The sequence below is a fragment of the Acinonyx jubatus genome, chromosome B1 (assembly GCF_027475565.1).
Source record: "Acinonyx jubatus isolate Ajub_Pintada_27869175 chromosome B1, VMU_Ajub_asm_v1.0, whole genome shotgun sequence".
NCBI lineage: Eukaryota > Metazoa > Chordata > Mammalia > Carnivora > Felidae > Acinonyx > Acinonyx jubatus.
In genome coordinates this window covers 41,786,223-41,809,232 of record NC_069382.1, presented here as the reverse complement: position 1 = coordinate 41,809,232, position 23,010 = coordinate 41,786,223, and the positions used below count along the sequence as shown (strand labels likewise).

The 23,010-nt window shown below is 35.6% G+C and overlaps 1 protein-coding gene and 1 pseudogene across 1 annotated transcript in view; both read right to left on the bottom strand.

Moving 5' to 3' along the window:
* ADAM18 (ADAM metallopeptidase domain 18) overlaps nucleotides 1–23,010 on the bottom strand; it is a 146,156-nt gene that overhangs the window by 46,402 nt on the left and 76,744 nt on the right. The window contains 1 exon segment of the mRNA XM_015076048.3: nucleotides 11,701–11,890. Coding sequence (XP_014931534.2) covers nucleotides 11,701–11,890 — 190 coding nt within the window.
* LOC106978392 (tubulin beta chain-like) lies at nucleotides 19,394–20,625 on the bottom strand (annotated as a pseudogene).

The following is a 23,010-nucleotide window of genomic DNA, read 5'->3' as shown; positions in this document are numbered from 1 at the left end:
ACTACATTCTTAGTTATTTGAGACAACTGTACCATATTTCTAGGTGCCAAAATCTCTATTACTTATATATTGCTGTGTAACATATTATCCACAGAATTAATAGCATTAAACAACACACATATATCATATCAGAGTTTCTGTATGTAGGTCAGGAATCCGGGTATATCTTAGCTAGGTTCCCTTTTCAGTCTCTTACAAAGCCATAATCAAGGTATTATCTGGGGCTGTTGTCTCATCTGAAAGTCTAACTTGGAAGGATTCTCTTCATAGCTTGCTCATGTGGTTTTTGGAAGAATTCAATTTCCTGCGGGCTGTTAAATTGAGGGTCTTACTGCTTCACTGGCTCATGATTGCTTTTCCATGTGTGCTTCTTCATCATAGTAGCTTGTTTTAGCAAAGCAAGCAATCTGAGAAGGCGAGAGAGAGAGTGCATGCAAAACAGAAGTCATTCTTTTTTAACCTAATCTTCTGAGTGACATCCTATAATTTTTGCCATAGAAGCAGGCCACTATATCCAGCCCAAATACAAAGGAAGATTACAAAAAGGAATGAATACCAGAAAGTGGGATCATTGGAAACATTTTAGAAGCTGCCTATCACAATAAGCACTTTCCCCAAGGGAATAAGAATTGGCTAGGACTTCTGTAAGATGGTGGTATATGAACATCCTGAAACCACATCCTTTCATGGAGATACCAACTCTACAGTGACATATGGATCATACCTCTGAAAAAGATTTGAAAACTAGATGAACTGCCTCTCCATAACAAATGATACAAAGACCATATCAAAATGGGTAGGAAGGCAGAGATGTGATCTCACCAAAAACTGCCCTGTCATGGCATCACATAATAGGATTTCATCAGTCTGGTGTTTCTCCTGGAGGAGCAAGGAGTTGGTGCCTCTACATTAATCATCCCAACCTTTGGGATCTGCACTGGAAACATGAGCCCCCAAAATGTATGGCTTAGAAAACCAAAGGGGCTGATGTCCAAGGGACACAAAGTTCTATACAAACCCAAGATTTACTTTTTAAAGAATTTACATATGGTCTCACTCAACCAAAATCCAACAAAAACAAGCAAGCAAACAAACAAGCAATCTCCTAGTAGTTTGAAAAGCATTGTGAGTATATGCGAAAGAGATTCATATGTTAATTTAAAAGTCTCTGGTGAAGGAGCAAGGGACAACTGAAACTTTCCCTGAGTCAGAGGCACTGGTAGGTACCATTTTTGTACTCTGCACCTACCCTGTTATCCCAGGGGGGAAATTCAGATACACCCCTTCCCTCCACCTTACTAAGACAGGAAAGGCCAGCATTCAAGTTCTATCCTACTGCTTACTGAAGTCTGGTTGTGTAGTTGCAGTAATTCCCCTCTAGTTGGCTGGGGCAGGTGAACAAGAACAGTTGTGGCCTTCTCATGTTCACTAGATAAAGCCAGCGAGCATGGACAAATGTGACACTCCTCTGCTTTATGGCTGGGGCTGGTAAGCAAGGAGCTGTGGAATTCTCCCACTCCCAGACTAAAGCCATCATACACACACAGAGAAGGACCCTCAGCTGCATCCTGAGCCATAGAAATGTGCAGTTAAGACACATTCTCACTACACTTCTTAAGCCAGAAAACATGCTCCAATTCCTATACTCTCCAGTTGTATATATAAATCCAGTAAGCATGGATAATCCACACAGGGAATCCCCTATGATCCACCTGGCTCTGGTGGCCAAGGAGGCTGTCATTCCTAAGCTCCATGGGAATGTGACAATTGGAAATACAGTTCTTGACTGGTCACTGCACCCAGGTTACTACACAAACAGACTGAAATGCAATACCAGTCTTCCTGTGGAAATGACTTATTTACAAGTATGGAGCTTTAGGCTGAGGGACAGTCTTCAAATTTCCTCCACATGTAAAGGGCTGAACCACTCACAGGAAATGTAAGCAGGGATACACCATCCTTGTGCACACCCTGGACCTCACTATAGGTCAAAGATACCTCCCAGAAAAGAGCATATGCACTTATCTGCAACCTCAAATTTGCAGCTGTCCCCCAAAGGACACTTCCAGATCTCCTGGACTGGACACCAGCAGGGGTTATAATTGCAATCCCAGAGGACTGAATATATGTTCATATTTTACACATTTACCTAGGGGTCTGGTTTCCAATCAGCCTGAAACTACGTACTCAATGAGATTCCTCATATACTGGGAGGTCTTGGCACACCCTCAAAAATAAGAACAAATCAAGAATAAATCAGGTGGTTAGATAATCACAAAGGGTTGAAAGATAATCAAGAGCTAGGGTAAGGTTGAACAACAAAGTTTATCACCTACACAAAGCCACTCCTTCAAGACTGATAGAAGTAACTATTTTATATTTAACATACAGAAACAAATACAGAGAGTTAAGCAAAATTAGGAAATATAGAACTATGACCTAAAAGAAAGAACAGGAAAAAAATAAAAGACTCCTTAAAGATATAAAGATAAGTAACCTACCAGATAAGGGATTCAAATTAATGGTTTCAATGGATTCAAATCACTAAACTTGGGAGAAGAATGGACGAGCATAGTGAGAATGTCAATAAAAAGAAAATATAAGAAGTACCACCACCAACAACAAAAAGTCATAAAGTGAAGCATACAATAACTAAAAATTTCACAAGAGATTTTAATAGCAGACTTGGTGAAGCAGAAGAATGGATTAACAACCTGGGAGACAAAGCAATGGAACTCATCCAGACAGAACAGCAAAAAGAAAAAAAAAGAACTTTAAAAAATGAAAAAAAACCAAACAAACTAAAGAGACCTTTGGAACAACATAAAGCAGAATAATAGTTGCATTATTGGTGGCCAGAAAGAGAACAGAGAGACAAAGAGACAGAAACCAATGGAAATTTTTCCTAACTAGGGAAAGAAAGCAGAAATCTAGGTGCAGAAAGCTCATAGAGTTCCAAATAAGATGAACCCAAAGCACTCCACACCAAGGCACATAATTAAAATGACACAGCAATTGCACTACCAGGTATTTACCCAAAGAATATAAAAATACTAATTCAAAGGGATACATGCACCCCAGTGTTTATAGCAGCATTATTTACAATAGCCAAACTATGGAAACAGCCCATGTGTCCATCAACAGATGAATAAAGATGTGGTAAGTATATACAACTGAATATTATGCAGACATCAAGAAGAATAAAATTTTGTCATTTGCTACAATGTGGATATAGCTAGAGAGTATTATGATAAAATAAGTCAGAGAAAGATAAATACTATATGATTTCATTCATATGTGGAATTTAAGAAACAAAACAGATGATCATAGGGGGAAAAAGAGAGAGAGAGGCAAAACGAGAAAAAGACGTTTCTCTACAGAGAACAGACTGATGGTTATCAGAGGAGAGGTAGGTGGGAAGATGGGTTAGGTGATGAGGATTAAGGAGGGCACTTGTGATGAGCGCTGGGTGTTGTATGTAAGTGTTGAATCACTAAACCAAACACCTGAAACTAATATTACACTGTATGTTAACCGGAATTTAAATAAAAACTTAAAAACAAACAAACAAACAAAAAAACTAAAATAAAATGCCAAAAGGTAAAGAGGAGAATCTTTTTAAAAAATTTTTTAAAAGTTTTATTCATTTTTGAGAGACAGAGAAAACGGAGTATGAGCAGGGGAGGGACAGAGAGAGAGGGTGTCACAGAATCCAAAGAAGGCTGAGCCCATGTGGCACAGAGCCTGACACGGGGCTCAAACTCATTGACTGCAAGATCATGACCTGAACCGAAGTCGGACACTCAACTGACTGAGTCACCCAGGCACCCCGGTAAAGAGGAGAATCTTAAAAGAAGCAAGAGAAAAACAAATTGTTATGTACATAGAAAACATCATTCATTAGCTGTCAGCAGATTTCTCAGCAGATGTATTTTTCAGGCCATAAGGAAGTGGCATGACATTCAAAGTGCTGAAAGGAAAAAACTTCCATCCAAAAATATTGTAACCATCAAGATTATCATTCAGAATTGGAGAAATGATAAAGAGTTTTAAAGACAAACAAAAGCTAAAGGAGTTTGTCATTACTAAACCATCCTTGCAGGAAATGCTAAGGAGAATTATTTAAACTGAAATAGGAAAACATACAGAAGTAAAAAGCTCACTGCAAAAAAATAAATATAATAAGGGTAGTCAATAAAGCTACTATGAATTTGAATAGATAAAAGTAGTAAAATTAACTAAAGCTGCAATACTTAGTTAAGGGATACATATAATAAGAAGATGTAAAATGTGACATCAAAAACATAAAACATATACAAAATACAGCATTTGTGCTTGACAAAAATGCTCAACAACTAGGAATAGATGGAACATACCTCAACATCAAAAAGGCCAAATATGAAAGACCCGCAGATAATATCATTCTCAGTGGAGAAAAACTTAGAGCCTTTGCCTTAAGGTCAGTCACAGACAAGGATGCCCAGTTTCATCATTGCTATTTAAAATAGTACTGGAAGTCTTAGCCTCAGCAATCAGACAACAAGAAGAAATAAAGAAATAAAAGCATCCAAATTATCAAGGAAGAAGTCAAAATTTCAGTATTCACAGATGATATAACACCCTATGTAGAAACCCCCCCCCCAAAAAAAAATTGCTTAAACTAATATATGAATTCCAGGATATAAAATGAATGTACAGAATTTGATTGTATTTCTATACACCAATAATGAAGCAGCAGAAAAAGAAACCAAGGAATTGATCACACTTACAATTACACCAAAACAATTAGATACCTAGGGAAAAAAAATGTAACCAAAGAGGTGAAAGGTTTGTACTCTAAAAACTATAGAACATTTATAAAATAAATTGAGGAGAGTACAAAGAAATGGAAAAGCATTCCATGCCCATGGATTGGAAGAACATTGTTAAACGTTTCTTCTACTCAAAGCAATCTACACATTTAATGCAATCCCTATCAAAATATCACCAGCATTTTTGCATAACTAGAAGAAACAATTCTAAAATTTGTATGGAACCACAAAAGACTCTGAGTAGCCAAAGAAAAACAAAACTGGAGGCATCACAATTCCAGATTTCAACCTATATTACAAAGCTGTAGTCATCAAGACAGTATTATACTGGCACAAAAGCAGACATATAGATCAATGTAATGGCATAGAAAACCCATAAATTGACCCACAGCTATACAGTCAACTGATATTTGACAAAGCAGGAAATAATATCCAATGGAAAAAAAAAGTCTCTTCAACAAATGGTGTTGGGAAAACTGGATGGTAACATGCAGAAGAATGAAACTGGACCATTTTCTTACAACATACACAAAAATAAATCCAAAATGGATAAAAGACCTAAATGTGAGACAAGAAACCATCAAAACCTTAGAGAAGGTTGCTACCAAAGAGGTAGCAACCTCTTTGACCTCAGCCAGAGCAATTTCTTACTAGACACACCATAGGAGGCAAGGGAAATGAAAGCGAAAGTGAACTACTGACTTCATCAAGATAAAAAGCTTCTCCATAGCAAAGGAAACAATCAATGAAGCTAAAATGCAGCTTACAGAAGGGAGAAGATATTTTCAAAGAACATGTCTGATCAAAGGTTAGTATCCAAAACCTATAAAGAACTTATCAAACTCAACACCCAAAAAACAAATACCCCAGTTAAGAAATGAAGATATGAATAGACACTTCTCCAAAGAAGATATCCAAATGGCTAACAGACACAAGAAAAGATGCTCAACATCACACATCATTAGGGAAATAGTAATGAAAACCACAACGAGATATCACCTCACAACTGTCAGAATGGCTAAAATTGGCAACACAAGAAACCACAGGTGTTGGTGAGGATACAGAAAAAGGGGAACCCTCTTGTACTCTTGGGAATGCAACCTGGTGTAGTCATCCTGAAGAACAGCATGGGGATTCCTCAAAAAGTTAAAAATAGAACTATCCTACCATCCAGCAATTGCACTGTAGGTATTTGCCCAAAAGGTAAAAATTACAGATTGAAAAGGGTACATTCACCTCAACGCATATAGCACCATTATCAAAAATAGCCAAGCTATGGGGAAAGCCCAAATGTCCATCAACTGATGAATGGATAAAGAAGTGGTATATATATAATGGAATATTACCCAGCCATCAAAAAGAATGAAATCTTGCCATTTGTAATGACATGGATGGAGCTAGAGTATATTATGCTAAATGAAATAAGTCAGAGAAAGACAAATACCAATAATTTCACTCATATGTGGAAATAAAGTAACAAAACACATGAACATATGGGGGGGTAGAAAGAGGGAAACAAACTATGAGAGACTCTTAAAGTTATAGAATAAACTGAGGGTTGATGGAGGGAGGTGGGTCGGGGATGGGCTGGGTGGGTAATGGGTATTAAGGAGGGCACTTGTTATGATGAACACTGAGTGTTGTATGTAATTGATAAATCACTGAATTCTACTCCCGAAACCATTATTGCACTCACTGTATGTCAACTCACTAGAATTTAATTAAAAATTTGAAAGAAAAAAACATAAAATATGGGGAGCAAAATTTAGAGTTTTGGAATGTATTCAGATTTAAGCTGCTATACATAGGAGGATAGATGTAAAACTCATGGTTACCACAAGACAAAAATTTATAGTAAATATACAAAGAAAATGAGAAAGAAATGTAAACATAACACTTAAGAAATTCATCAAAACACAGAGGTAAGAAAAGAGGAAAAAAAGACACAAGCTACAATAACAGCCAGAAAACAATGAACAAAATGGAAATAAGCACATATGCATCAATATTTACTTTATTTGTAAATGGACTAAATATTTAATCAAGACAGAGAGTGGCTGAATGGATAAAATAACAAAACACATCTATATATTGCCTACGTGGCACTTACTTTAGAAGCAAGGACACATGCATACTGACAATGAAGGAATAGAAAAAGACAGCTCATGCAAATGGAAACAAGAAGAAAGTTGGTATAGCTACATTCATATCAGACAAATAGACTTTTGTTATTTTTTAACTTTAATTCCAGTGTTGTTAACATACAGTGTTATATTAGTTTCATTTGTACAACATAGTGATTCAACAGTACCATATATTACTCAGTGCTCATCAAGATAAGTATAGTCTTAACAGACAAATAGACTTTTAAACAAAGACTACTAATAAAAGACAAAAAGAGACACTATATAATGATAAAAGTGTCAATCAAGCAAGAAGACATATAAACATATATGCACCCAATATGCACCAAAAAAACATGAAGCAAGTGTTAATAGAACTAAAAGGAGAAATTGACAGAAATACAATAAGAGTATGACACTTTAACATCCCACTAAAATCAATGAATAGATCATCAAGACAAAGAATAAAAAAGGAAACTTTAGCATTAAACATTATATAGACCAGATGGACTTAATAGATACATAGAGAATATTCCATCCAAAAGGAGAATAAACATTTTTCTCAAGTGCATATGCAATATTCTTTAGGATAGATCACATGTTATGCCATGAAATAAGACTCAGTAAAGTCAAGAAGATTGAAATCATATTAAGCATCTGTTCTGGCCATAATGGTATGAAACCAGAAATCAATCACAAGAAGAAAACTGGAAAAAAACACAAATACATGGAGATTAAACAACATGATACTTTAAAATTTTAAAAATCCCAATAAACAAATAATTACAGAAATACTGCTTACCAAAATGTATGGGATGGTGCAAAAGCAGTTATAAGAGGGCAGTTTATAGCAATATAGGCTACCATAAGAAACAAGAGAAATCTCAAACAAATTAGCTTTACACATAAAGGAACTAGAAAAAGAAGAACAAACGAAGGCTGAAGTTAGTAGAAGGAAGGAAATAATAGAGATCAGAGCTGAAATAAATGAGCTAGAGACTAAAATGACAATAGAAAATATTAATCAGACTAAGAGTTAGTTGTTTGGAAAGATAAACAAAATTGGCTAATATTTAGTTAGACTCACCAAGAAAAAAAGAGTGTTCTTGTGTAGATGAAATCAGATATGAAAGAGAAGTTACAACTCCTATCACAGAAATACAAAGGATCATAAGAGACTACTAGGACCAATTTTACACCAATATATTGGACAGCCTAGAGAAAATGTAAAAATTCTTAGAAACTTATAATGTGTCAACAGTGAATCATAAATAAATAGAAAATCTGAGTATCAATTACAAGTAAGAAATTTGTTCAGTTAAAAAAAAATACCATCAGCAAAAAGAAGTTCAGGACCAAACATCTTCACTGGTAAATTCTATCAAACATTCAAAGAAGATTTAATACCTATCCTTTTCAAACTCTTCCAAAATTGTATAGGAAACACTTCCAAATTCAGTTTATAAGGCCAAAATTATCCTGATCCTAAAACCCGACAAAAACACAAGAAAAGAAATTTGTGGGTCAATAGCTCTGATGAACATAGATGCAAAAATCCTCAATAAAATGTTGGCAAACTGAATTCAACAAAACATTAAAAGGATTATATAACATGATCAAAGTGGGATTTATTCCAGTGATGTAGGGATGGTTCACCATCAGCAAATCAGTTAGCATGATATACCAAATTAACAAAAGAAAAATAATATAATCATCTTAATAGATGCAGAAAAAGAATTTGATAAAATTCATCATTCATTTATGATAAATAAAACTCCCAACAGAGTATCTATAGACGGTACATACTTCAACTTAATAAATTTCATATATTACAAACCTACAGCTAATACACTCAATGATGAAAAGCTGAAAGTTTTACCTCTAAGATCAAGAACAAGACAAGAATGCACACTCTCCCCACTTTCAGTCAACACAGTTTTGGAAGTCCTAGCCACGGCAATTAGATAACAAAAAACAAAAGACATTCAAAGTGGAAAGGAAGAAGTACAACTATTTATAGATGACATGATATTATAGAAAATCCTAAAGACTCCACTACAAAACTGTTAGAACTAATAAAGGAATTCAGTAAGGTTACTGGATAAAAAAACCAACATAAAAAACCTGTTGCATTTCTACATACAACTATCAGAAAGAGAAATTTAAAAATCCCATTGACAATTGCATCAGAAAGAATAAAATACCTAGGGATAAATTTAACCAAGGAGGTGAAAGTCATATACATTAAAAACTACAGTTTCATTGATAAATGAAATTGAAGACACAAATAAATGGAAAGATATTCAGGGCTCATGCAGTAGAATAATTAATATTGTTAAAATATCAATACTGCCCAAAGCAATCTGTAGATTAAATTCAATCCCTATCAAAACTCCAAAGGCATTCATCACCAAAATGGAAACAAAAACAACTCTAAAATTTGTATGGAACCACAAATGACACTGAACAAAGCAATTCTAAAAAAGAAGGACAAGGCTGGAGATACCACGTTTTCTATTTTCAAACTAGACTAAAGAGCTACCACAACTAAAACAGTGTGGTACTGGAGTCAAAATAGGCATATAAACCAATGGAACAGCATAGGGAGCTCAGAAATACAACCAGGTATATGTTGTCAATTAATTTACAAAGGAGACAAAAATATAAAATAGGAAAGTACAGTGTCTTCAAGAAGATATTGGGAAAACTGGACAGCTACATGAAAAAGAATAAAACTGGACTGCCATCTTAACATGCATAAGGATTAAATCAAAATATATTAAAGACTTGAATGTAATATTTGAAACCATAAAATTTCTAGAAGGAAACATAGGTGGTAAGCTCCTTGACACAGTCTTAAAGATTTTATTTGGAATCTGACATCAAAGGAAAGAGAAAGAAGAGTAAAAATGAACATGGGACTACATAAAACTAAAAAGGTTTTGCACAGTGAAAACTAAAATGCAACCTATTGTAAAAACATATTTTCAAATCATATATACAATAAAGGGCTCATACCCAAAATATATAAAGAATTCATGCAACTCAATAACAGAAAAACAATCCAATTAAAGAATGAACAAAGGATTGAAGACATTTTTCCAAAAAAGATATACAAATAGCCAAAGGGGACATGAAAAGAGGCTCAACATCACTACTCATCAGAGAAATACAAATCAAGACTACAATGAGGCATCACCTTACAATTGTCAGAATGGCTAGAATCAAAAAGACAAGAAATAACGAGTGCTGGTGAAGCTGTGGGGAAAAGGGATATCCTGTGCACTGTTGGGAATATAAATTGGTGTATCCCTTATGAAAAATAGTATGGAGTTTCCTCAAAATATTAAAAAATAGAACAACCATATGATCCATCAATTCCACTACTGGATATCTATCTGAAGAAAATAAAAAACTTTAATTCAAAAAGATATGTGCAACCTTCTGTTCACTGCAGCATTATTAATACCCAAGATATGGAAGCAACCCAAATGTCCTACCATAAATGAGTGGATAAAGAAGATGTGGTATATATATATATACAATGAAATACTAGTTAACCACAAAAAAAGAAGGAAATCTTGATATTTGTGATAACATGGATGAAAGTTAAGGGTATCATGCAAGTGAAATAATTCAGAGATAGAAAGACAAATACCATATGATTTCATCTGTATATGGAATCTAAAAACAACAACAACAACAACAACAACAACAACTAAAAACAAAACAAAACAAAAAACCTGAAACAATCAAAATAAAACTCAGACTTACAGTCACAGAACAGATTGGTCATTGTCAGAGGAGAAGGGATTGAGTAGAGAAAAAGAGATGAAGGAGATTAAAAAGTACAAGCATAGAGGTATGAAATAAGTCTTAGGGATATAATACACAGCATGAGGAATATAGTAAAAAATGTATTAACACTGTAGGTGACAGATGATAACTAGACTTATTGTGGTGATTATTTCACAATGTGTATAATGTCTAATTATTATGTTGTACACCTGAAACTAATAAAAAATTTATTTCAAATATACCTCAATAAAAATAAATGAACATAAGGCATAAAATTAAAAAAAAAAGAATTGGCTAATTGAATCACCTTTTCAAGGTTTCATTTTATTTTTAATTAAGCAAGTAAGTTTGTTATTTACATGTAGCACACTGATGCATAATTGCTGCTTTAAATCTTAGTTGCCTTATATTTTCTGGAATGTGTGCACTTGTATTTCCAAATTGACTAATAGCCTCTGAGCCATTTTTGTTCTCCCTTTATTTTATGACTATATGAGTACAAATGCTCATATGTATGTATATATGCGTATGGACAGAAACTTGTACACCACTATAACTATGCTTCCCTGGTATAGACTTAATTTGGTTCTTTCAAACTTCTCATACTTATACTTTGACCATACATGTAAAAAGATGGTTTAGCAGGAAACATTGAAAACTCAGAATTTTATGACTAAAAGTTGTTAGAATTCAGAGATATAGTAAAAAAAAATCACCTGTCAGTTTAGTGGAATGCTGTGCTTACATATATATTTTTTCATATAAGGATCGACAAGTTGCAACTTCCAAAAAGCAAAGTTATTGGATAACCAAGGCCTAGTTTAATTATCTTTTCAATATTGTATGGGAAGTAAGTTGCAGCACCAGGTTCAAATCCATTCAATATACTGTGATAGTAATCATGGAATATAGTATTTGATAATTATGTAATTTAACACAGCTAAATAGAAATGAACATATTTTGTTACCATTTGTGCCCCACAAACAGTGCCATCAGCAATATAGGAATAATCTCTTTCATCTGATTTCACTGATGACCCAGTGGCTATAGATATGCATACATGCCCTTGAATGTATGAATAAACTGCAGGTTGAACATCATTTTTATAAGTATTCTTATGTGGCCAAACACAAGCTAATTTTCCACAGAGAACATCCCTGAAATGAAAAGCAGAAAATTCCTTATCATTCTGTCTTTTAATGATACCATGTTCCAAATAAATATTGTATTACATGATTGACAACATAAATATTATTTAATTGATGGTATAAAAATTTCCAAGAAAAAAATGACAAGATAACATTATCCTTTGGTGCCCACCAACTGAATGCAATCTTATTGATTAGCACTGGAGCCGAATTGAATAGTGTATGCTGAACACAAATTTGCAGTCATGACTTCATTTCCTATTTCAGAACTCAACTTTTTGTCTAGCCTCCAGTTGACCTAGAGCACTCATCATATTTTACCATATTCTTTAGGAAAATTCATCACCTGCCTCCACTTTGATATAGCTTAGCCCGTCTGGTCATTGGTTACCCAACATTTCCTGAAAGCAGCTGATTGCATTTATTAACTCTATTTATGTATCTTTTGAACCCCTTTTGTTTATTTCCACCATCCCTGGTATGAACTTTAGTCAATACATCTCTATAGTATACAGACTCTTCATGCTAATCCTTCCAGTAGTTCTGGACTTCTCTCTTGAGAATTAAGGAACTTTGAGATCCCCTTTGTGCCACAAGCATTCCAAACATTATCCCATGAACAGTTTATTTAGCCAGACGTACTCATGACCCAGTATGGAATACACTGCAGGTGCACGACCTGTCAAGATGCCAAATACTACGTTGTATGTGCTTGCTGTTATCAGACAAATTGCAAAAATAAAAGAGGCTTGAGCCAGGAGACCAGTGCTTTGCCTCCTAGAGAGTAACCTATCCCTGAATAGAATACTGGCTTCTCTAAGACTTACAATATCCCTAGACTATGCCCTAAAAAGTAATCTATGTCACTTCTTGCTCTTGGAATCACTCAAATCTATCATTTCTCATTTTCAATGGAAACAACTATTCTTAACTTTGATATAACCTTGCCAAGCATGCCATTAGTATTTCTTCAAAAGTGTTCCCTTAGAAAATTTTATTCATTTTTCCTGAAAGACCATGTTGGGTTCTTTAATATAACAGGGATTAGTTTCATGGTATGAGGTGAAGATTCAAGTGAAGTTGAGAGCCAAAATCTAAATCTCTTTTCAAGCTTTTCTCCTTTCCAGCCTAATGTGTCTATCTTAGATGTAGATACTTCTTTTGGTTGTGGTTCCACTCTCTTTCCATGGAATATATCTTAAACCAGCTTTGCACATAGTAGGTCTCTTTCTAGTTTGGCCATTGAGTACAGACACTTCCTCCACAATCTATTCTCTCAAAATTTGCATTTATGGCTGAATTCTTGGAACTAACAGGCTCTTCTTTTCTGGAAAGGAATCACAGTTGTCTTAGCACAGATGAATTGTGCTAATGAATTCCAGTCTCATCTAGTGATTTTATTTCAGGAAAATATATGTATTATAATTTCAGATGAAATATGGATAAGTCATGCTTGCTAGAGTTTCACAGTTTCTTCCATCTTTTTTGTTCATATTTTCACAAATAATCTTACTTAGATGAAGTGCAGCCAACATGCCTTCTTGTCAACAGGGAAAGAGATTTAAGCATGTCTGTTTACCACCACCTCCTATTTTTGTTGGCATCCACTGTGGTGTAACTCAGCCTGATCACTGCTGCTCTGTAATTGTATTTAACATGATGTGACTCATAATATCTTGTCTTTTAGAGATTATACAGGGTCTCCTTCTGAGATCTCCCCTCATCAGTATTCACTTTGTGATCCCAGACATAGTCTTTTAATTCTGCATCTTCTACATGTCATACTTTGAAGAGAGACAGGGCCTAAAGTTGCGTGGTCGAGAGACTTACAAAGCAGGGGGCTAAGACTCTCCAGGAGGCGAAGCACTGGTCTCCTGGCTCAAGCCTCTTTTATTTTTGCAATTTGTCTGATAACAGCAAGCACATACAAGATAGTATTTGTCATTTTGACAGGTCGTGCACCTGCAGTGTATTCCATACTGGGTCATGAGTACGTCTGGCACCAGATAAAACATTCTTATCCCTGGCCTGGTGCCGTTTTATGTCCTTCTGGAGAGAACATGCAGTCCCAGTGGCTTTCCACCTGGGAATGGAACTGCTCTCACTTCCTTGCTGCTCCGTCCCTTTCCTTCCGAACATTCTTACGGTGCCTCCGGCTTCTTGTTCTCCAACAATACTTATTCTATAGTAAACTCATGTGGATGCAAAGTGGTGGATACTATCCTAGTCCCACCCAACTAGACACTTTCTTCAGATACTTATAATCTTCATAATGGAACCAAGTCTTTTTATAAGTATGCTGAGTGTGGTGCTTACCAAAGGATTTCACATTTTTTTCTAACTGCGTCTTTGGAGGTTAAAGAAAATCCTGCTTCTCCTTGGATCACATGACCCTATCTTAATGTTTTTTATATTTTCTCTTTTCATATTAGTTCATTTTCCTTTCATATTAGTTCTTGAATTTGGATCTATTTTTAAGCCACTTTAAGTTATAATTAACACCTACCAAGCTATACATATTTAATGTACCCAACGTGATGAATTTGGGGATAAACACATACTCAATGAGTGCTGATGAGCACCATCAAGGACATAAACATATCCACCACTTCCTAAAGTCTCCTCCTGCCTATGTATATAATAATAATATTAATAATAATATAAATAATTTATTATATTATTTTAAAATATTTTGTGGCAAGAATGCTTATTATATGTACTACCACTTAGCAAATTTTAAGTATACAATACCATATTTTTAGTTATAGTAACTATGTTGTGTAGTATGTCTCCAGACTTATTTATGTTACTATACTTTTTCAGTTTTATTGGGGGTATAATTGACTAATAAAATTGTAAGACAGTTAAAGTGTGCAAAGTGGTGATTTGATATGTGTATATATTGTGAAAGAATTCTCCCCATTGACTTAATTAGCGCATTCATCATTTCATATGTTTATCCTTTGTGTATGTATCTGAGAACATTTAAGTTCTACTCTCAGCAAATTTCAATTATACAATACAATGTTATTAACTGTGGTCACCATATTACATTAGATACTTGGACCTTTATTCATCTTAAAACTGAAAACTTGGTACCCTTTTACTAACATTTCTGTATTTCTCACTCGCAACTATTTTTATACTCTCTGTTTTTATGAGTTTAACTTTTTTCTTATTCCACAAATAAGTGATACGGTTTAGTATGTGTCTTTCTTTGTCTGGCTCATGTCACTCAGCATAGAGCTGGTCAGGTGCATCCAAATTGCCACAAATGACAGGAATTTTTTTTCTTTTTTAAAGCTTAACAATATTCCATTGGATACATAGCACTTTTTTGATCCATTTATCTATTTCTGGACATGTAGATTGTTTTCATATCTTGCTTGTTGTGAATAGTGCTATAATTAAATATCCTCAAGATACTGATCTAATTTCTTTTGGCTATTCAGCTATATGTGAGATTGCTAGAACATGTGATGGTCCTATTTTTAATTTCCTGAAGAAACTCCAAACTATTTTTCATACTGGCTGTACCAGTTTACATTGCCATAAACACTATATGAGGGCTCCCTTTTCTCCACATCTTTGCCAGCATTTGTTATCTATTATCTTTTTATAATAGCCATCCTAACAGATATGATTTGGTATCTTATGGTTTCCTTGATGATTCGTGATGCTGAGCACCTTCTCATGTACCTGTTGGCCATGTGTATATGACCCTTGGAAAACTGTCTGTTCAAGTCCACTAAAAAAATATTTTCTTGCTATTGAGTTGTAAGATTTCTTGTGTATTTTAGATAATACCACTTATCGATATTTGGCTTGGAATGGTTTCCCATTCCATAGTTTGTATTTTCATTTTGTGGATGGTTTCATTTGCTAACTTGAGGCCTTTTAGTTTTGTTGTACTTCTACTTGTATAATTTTTCCTTTGCTGCCTTTGCTTTCAATGACAGTAAAAAATCATTACCAAGACCACTGTCAAGGAAATTATTGTGTCCATTTTCCTCTAGGAATTTTACAGTTTGAGATGTTACATTCAAGTGTACTTTAGTTGACTTTTGTTTATGGTGTGAGATAGATGTCAGTTTTATTTTGTTCCCTGTAGCAATCTCATATTTCAAATATGATTTATTGAAGATACTATCATTTACCATTGTATAATCTTGGTCTTTTTGTCAAAAATTAATTGATTGTGTCTGCATGTGCTTATTTTTAGACCGTATATTCTGTTCCATTAATATTTGCTTGTTTTTATGACAATATTTTATGCCAACTCTTGATCACTGTAGTTTTTTGTTTGTTTTTGTTCTGTCTTTATTGAGGAATAATTGACATATAACGTTAGATTCAGGCGTACAACTTAATGATTAGATATTTGTATGTACTGCCAAATGATCACCATAATAACATCTGTCACCATACCCAGTTACAATTTTTTCCCTTGTCATGAGGACTTTTAAGATTTAGTCTATTAGCAACTTTCAAATACGCAATATGAATTATTAACTATAGTCATATGGCAGTTCTTGTTCTTTTCTTTTTAACTTTTTTTAAATTAAATTTTAGTTAGTTAACATACAGTGCAATATTGGTATCAGGAGTAGAATTCAGTGATTCATCACTTACATACAACATCCAGTGCTCATCATGACAAGTGTACTCCTTAGTACCCATTACCCATCTAGCCCATTTCCCTTCCACCTCCGTCAATCCATAGTTTGTTCAGTATCATTTAGAGTTTCTTGTTGTTTGTTTCCTTCTCTTCTCTTCACCCCAATACCCATATGTTCATCTGTTTTGTTTCTTAAATTCCACATATGAATTAAATCATATGGTATTCCTCTTTCTCTGGTTGACTTATTTCACTTAGCATAATACATTATGCTCCATCCATGTCATTGCAAATGGCAAGATTTCATTCTTTTTGAAGGCTGAGTAATATCCTATTATATATATATATATATATATATATATATATATATATATATATATATACCACATCTTCTTTACCCATTTATCCATTGAGGGACATTTGGGTTCTCTCCATAGTTTGGCTATTGTTGAACTGATGCTATAAATATGAGGTGCATGTACCCCTTTGAATGAGTAGTGTAATTGCTGGATCTTAGACTAGTTCTATTTTTAGCTCTTGAGGAACTTTCATACTGTTCTCCAGAGTGGCTGCACCAGTTTGCATTCCCATCAATGGTGCAAGAGGATTCCCCTTTCTCTGCATCCTTGCAAATATATGTGCTTTCTTGTGTTGTTAATTTTAGCCATTCTGACAGCACTGAGATAGCATCTCATCATGATTTTGATTTGTATTTCCCTGATGATGAGTGTTGTTGAGCATCTTTTCATGTGGCTTCTAGCCAGTTGGATGTCTTCTTTGGAAAAGTGTCTATTCATGTCTTCTGCCCATTTCTTAACTGGGTTATTTGTTTTTTGGGTGTTGAATTTGATAAGTTTTTCATAGATTTTGGATACTAACCCTTTATCAGATAGGCCATTCCAAAATATATTCTCCCATTCTGTAGGATGCCTTTTAGTTTTGTTGATTGTTTTCTTCACTGTACACAGCTATTTATCTTGAGGAAGTCCCAATAGTTCGTGTTTGCTTTTGTTTCCCTTGCCTTCAGTGATGTGTCTAGTAAAAACTTGTTATAGCTGAGGTCAAAGGGGTTGCTTCCTGTGCCTAGGATTTTGATGGTTACCATTCTCACATTTAGGTGATTCATCCATTTTGAATTTATTTTTGTGTATGGTGTAAGAAAGTGGTCCAGTTTCATTCTTCTGCATGTTGCTGTCAAGTTTTCTTAACACCATTTGAAAACACTGTCTTCCATTGGACATTCTTTCCTGCTTTGTCAAAGATTCATTGACAGTATAGTTTTGGGTCAATTTTTTGGGTTTCCATTCTGTTCCATTGATCTATGTGTGTGTTTTGTGTCAGTACCATACTGTCGTTAAAACTACAGTTTTGTAATATAGCTTGAAATCCGGAATTGCGATGTGTCCAGTTTTGTTTTTTTTCAGAATTCGGTTGGCTATTCGGTGTCTTTTGTGGTTCCACACAAAGTTTAGAATTGTCTGTTCTAGCTCCATGAAAAATGCTGGTGGTGTTTTGATAGGGATTTCTTTAAATGTGTAGATTGCTTTGAGTAGTATAGACATTTTAACAATGTTTGTTCTTCATATCTGTGAGTATGGAATGCCTTTCCATTTCTTTGGTCCTCTTCAATTTCTTTTATATGTGCTCTATAGTTTTCAGAGTATACTTCTTGTACCTTTTAGTTAGGTTTATTTCTAGGTATCCTATTGTTTTTGGTTCAGTTGCAGATGGAATTGATTCTGTGACTTCTTTTTCTGCTGCTTCATTATTAGTGTATAGAAATGCAACCGAATTCTGTACGTTGATTTTATGACCTGTGACTTCCCTGTATTAGTTCTAGCAATTTTTGGGTGAGTTTTTCAGGTTTTCTACATAGAGTATTATGTCATCTACAAATAGTGAAAGTTTTACGTCTTTCTTGCTGATTTGGATGCCTTCTATTTTTGTTGTTGTTGTCTGATTGCTGAGGTTAAGACTTCTAGTACCATGTTAAATAGTAACAGTAAAAGTGGATATCCTTGTCTTGTTCCTGACTGTAGGGTAAAGGTTTTCAGTTTCTCCCCATTGAAGATGATATTAGCTGTGGGTCTATCAGATGTGCCCTTTATAATGTTGAGGTATGTTCCTTCTATCCCTATTTCTTGAGTGTTTTTATAAGGAATGGATGGTGTATTTTGTCAAATGCTTTTTCTGCATCTATTGAGATCATATGGTTCTTATCCTTTCTTTTATCAGTGTGGTATATCATGTTGATTGATTTGCAATTATTAAACCAGCCCTACAGCCCAGGAATAAATCCTGCTTGGTCATGGTGAATAGTTTTTTTAATGTACTTTTGAAGTCGATTTGCTAATATCTTGTTGAAAATTTTTGCATCCATGTTCATCAGGGATATTGGCTTGTAGTTCTCCTTTTTCGTGGGGTCTTTGGTTTTGGAATCAAGGTAATGTTGGCTTAATAGAATGACTTTGGAAGATTTCTTTCTAATTTTGGAACAGCTGGAAGAGAATAAGTATTAACTCTTCTTTTAATGTGTGGTAGAATTTCCCTGGGAAGCCAACTGGCCCAGGACTCTTGTTTGTTGGGAGATTCTTGATTACTGATTACATTTCTTTGCTGGTTATGGGTCTCTTCAAATTTTCTATCTCTTGTTTCAGTTTTTGTAGGTTGTCAGTTTCTAGGAATTTGCTCATTTCTTCTAGATTACCCAGTTTGTTGGCGTATAATTTTTCATCATATTCTCTTATAATTATTTGTATTTCTGTGATGTTGGTTTTGATCTCTCCTCTTTCATTTGTGATTTTATCTATTTGGGTCTTTTCTCTTTACTCTTTTATAAGTCTGGCTAGGGGGGTTATCAATTTTGTAAATTCTTTCAAAGAACCAGCTCTTAGTTTCATTGATCTGTTCTGCTGTTTTTGTTTGTTTGTTTCTGTATCATTTATTTCTGCTCCAATCTTTATTTTTTCTTTCTTCTGCTGGCTTTAGGCCTTACTTGCCATCCCTTTTCTTTTTTTTTTTTTTCTTTTTCCTTTTCACTATGAAAATGCTTTAATAGTGGCGTCTGTACAGCATGTGATGTCAAGACAAGAAAAAGAGCAAGTGCACACAGAGACATGGCTATCAGAGAACAGATTGTGAGCGAATAAAGAGTTCACACAGCTTCCGCGTGCTTTACTGGGTATCAGCTCTAGACCACCTCTTCCTCTTCCTCCTCCTCAAACTCGCCTTCCTCCTTGGCCGTCGGGTCCTGGTACTGCTGGTATTTGGACACCAGGTCATTCATGTTGCTCTTGGCCTCAGTGAACTCCATCTCGTCCATGCCCTTGCCTGTGTACCAGTGCAGGAAGGCCTTAGGCCTGAACATGGCTGTGAGCTGCTCTGAGATGCACTTAAACAGCTCCTGGATGGCCATGCTATTGCCAATGAAGGTGGCCGACATTTTTAGCTCCCGGGGTGGGATGTCACAGACGGCAGTCTTCACGTTGTTGGGGATCCACTCGATGAAGTAGCTGCTGTTCCTGTTTTGGACATTCAGCATCTGCTCATCCACCTCTTTCATGGACAAGCAGCCCCTAAACACTGTGGCCAAGGTCAGGTAGCAGCCGTGGCAGGGGTCACAGGCAGCCATCATGTTCTTAGCATCAAACATTTGCTGGGTGAGCTCAGGCACTGTCAGGACTGGTACTGTTGGCTGCCTCTGCTGGTCAGTGGGGTGAAGCCGGGCATGAAGAAATGCAGGCGGGGGAAGGGGACCATGTTGACAGCCAGCTCACGCAGGTCAGCTTTAAGCTGGCCAGGAAAGCGCAGGCAGGTGGTGACTCCACTCATGATGGCTGACACCAGGTGGTTGAGGTCCCCATAGGTAGGTGTAGTCAGGCTCTGACTTAGAGTTAGGTCTCTAAAGCAGATGTCATAGAGGGTCTCATTATCAATGCAATAGGTTTTGTCTGTGTTTTCTGCGAGCTGGTGGACCGAGAGGGTGGTGTTATAAGGCTCCACCACCGTGTCTGACACCTTGGGCGAAGGCACCACACTGAATGTGTTCATGATTGTGTCCGGGTACTCCTCCCGGATCTTGCTGATGAGGAGGGTACCCATCCCAGACCGGGTCCCCCCACCCAGGGAGTGGGTCAGCTGAAAGCCCTGCAGGCAGTCATAGCTCTCAGCCTCCTTCCTCACAACATCCAAGGCCTAGTCGACCAGCTCTGCACCTTCCGTGTAGTGCCCCTATAGATGTAAGAGTAGGTTGTGTATTTGGGACCTTTCTTGTTTCTTGAGATAGGCTGTGGTTGATAGTGGCGCTACAAACATTGGGGTGCATGTACCCCTTTGAATCAATTTTTTTGTATCCTTTGGATGAATACCCAGTAGTACAATTGCTGGGTCATAGGATAGTTCTATCTTTAATTTTCTGAGGAACCTCCACACTGTTTTCCAGCATGGCTGCACCAGTTTGCATTCCCACCAACAGTGTAAGAAAGTTTCCCTTTCTCCACATCCTTGCCAACTTCTGTTGTTTCCCGAGTTGTTAATTTTAGCCATTCTGATGGGTGTGAGGTAGTATCTCATTATAGTTTTGATGCATATTTTTCTGATGATGAATAATGTTGAGCATTTTTTTCTTCTGTCTTTTAATCATGTGTATGTCTTCTATGGAGAAGAGTCTCTGCATGTATGAAATAAAAAGAATATTCTTTTTGTCTTTTGTACATTGACTTTAAGTTTTTGCTTTGTGTTTACCATGAGGTTTACATAAACAGCTTATATTTGTAACAATTTTAAGCTAATGAAAACTCTGAACACATACAAAAGCTCTACATTTTTACACCCCTCCTGCGCATTTATATTTTTGATGTTATAGTGTGCAAATTTTTGCATTGTTTATAAATTAACAGATTATGGTAGTTATAGTCATTTCAACCCTTTGTCTTTTAATCTTTATACTAGAGTTATGAGTGATTTACCCACTATGATCACCACATTAGAGTGCTCTGAATTTAACTATTTATTTGCTATTTCCTATAGATTTTATTCTTTCATATGTTTTTCTTTTTCTAATTAGTGTCCTTTAATTTTGGCTTAAAGAACCACCTTTAGCATTTCTTGTAAGGCTGGTCTTGTGATGAACTTCAGTTTTTACTTGTCTGGGAAAATCTCTATTATCTCACTCTCTTCTGGCCTGCAGATTTCTGCTCAAAAATCTACATATAGTTTTATGGTGTTCTCTTGTACATATCAAGTTACTTTTCTCTTTCTGCTTTTAGGATTCTAGCCTTGTTTTTAACCTTTGACAATTTAAATTTTAATGTATTTTTAAATACATTTTATAAATTTTAATACATTTAAATATATTAATACAAAAACGTAATTTTGCTGTGGGGATTTTAGGTTCATCTTTTAGCTTCTCCCTGGGCTTCCTGTATCTGGATATTTGTTTTCCCCAGGTTAGGGAAATTTTCACTCATTATTATTTTCAATAAGCTTTCTGCCCTTTTCTCACTCTTTTCGCATTCTGATACTCCTATAAAGTGTATAATGCTCTTTTTAATAGTGCCCCATAAGTTCCTTAAATAATCTTGACTTTTTTTCATTTCTTTTATTTTCTTTCTCTTTCTCCTTTTCAATTCATTCATTGTATTCTTCAGTTTTGTGATTTCTTTGGTACTTTCTTATAATTTCCATCTCTTGGTTAAGCCTCTCACTTTGTTCATGCATTGCTCTTCCAACCACAGTGCACATCTTTATTACTGTTATTTTTATCTATCAAGTGAATCAGTTATTTCCATTTCATTAAGATCAGTTTCTGGAGATTTTTATTTTGTTCTGAGAAAATACTCATATGTTTATGTTTTCTTGAATTCTGTGTTCATTTCTATACATTAGATAAAATTGTCACCTCTCTCCATCTTAACAGAATGGTCTCATTCAGGAGATAAACGTCATCAATGAGCTTAGCCTGGCCTTAGCTCCAGTTTGCCTTTCAATCTTTTTTGATTCCCAGAGACACCTTATTTTTCTTAGTGGCTCCCAGTAGTTAAGATGTGCTAAAACCCATCAGTATCATAAAAGGGAGGATTGCATACATCTAGGGGCTCCTAGACTGGAAAACAGCATCTTAAGACAGAAACTGGAAAAGTAGGTAGTTAAGACCCTCTAGGGAAAAACAGGAGATGGACATTTTTGCCTCTTTCCTCTGTGCTAGGCCTGGCTTTATAGCTGCAGGGTTGGGTAGGGGAGGATATTCCTGTGTCTGTTAGGAACTATTTCTTTGTACAGTCCCATGAGACTTGTGAACAGAAGTCCTATTGGCTATCAGAACTAGGTAGTTTGGGGACCTGTTCTTTGGGCAAAGGGTCAAAATCTGTGGTGCAAGACATCCTTTATAAGCTCCTTCCAGAGATACTAGAGACTTGGAGCTGGCTAGGAAGAGATACTGGGAGAGAAAGCAGCCAGCTTCTCTGGTCCCTGAGCAGGATCAAAGCCAGTCCCTTCACAGAAACCTGGTCCT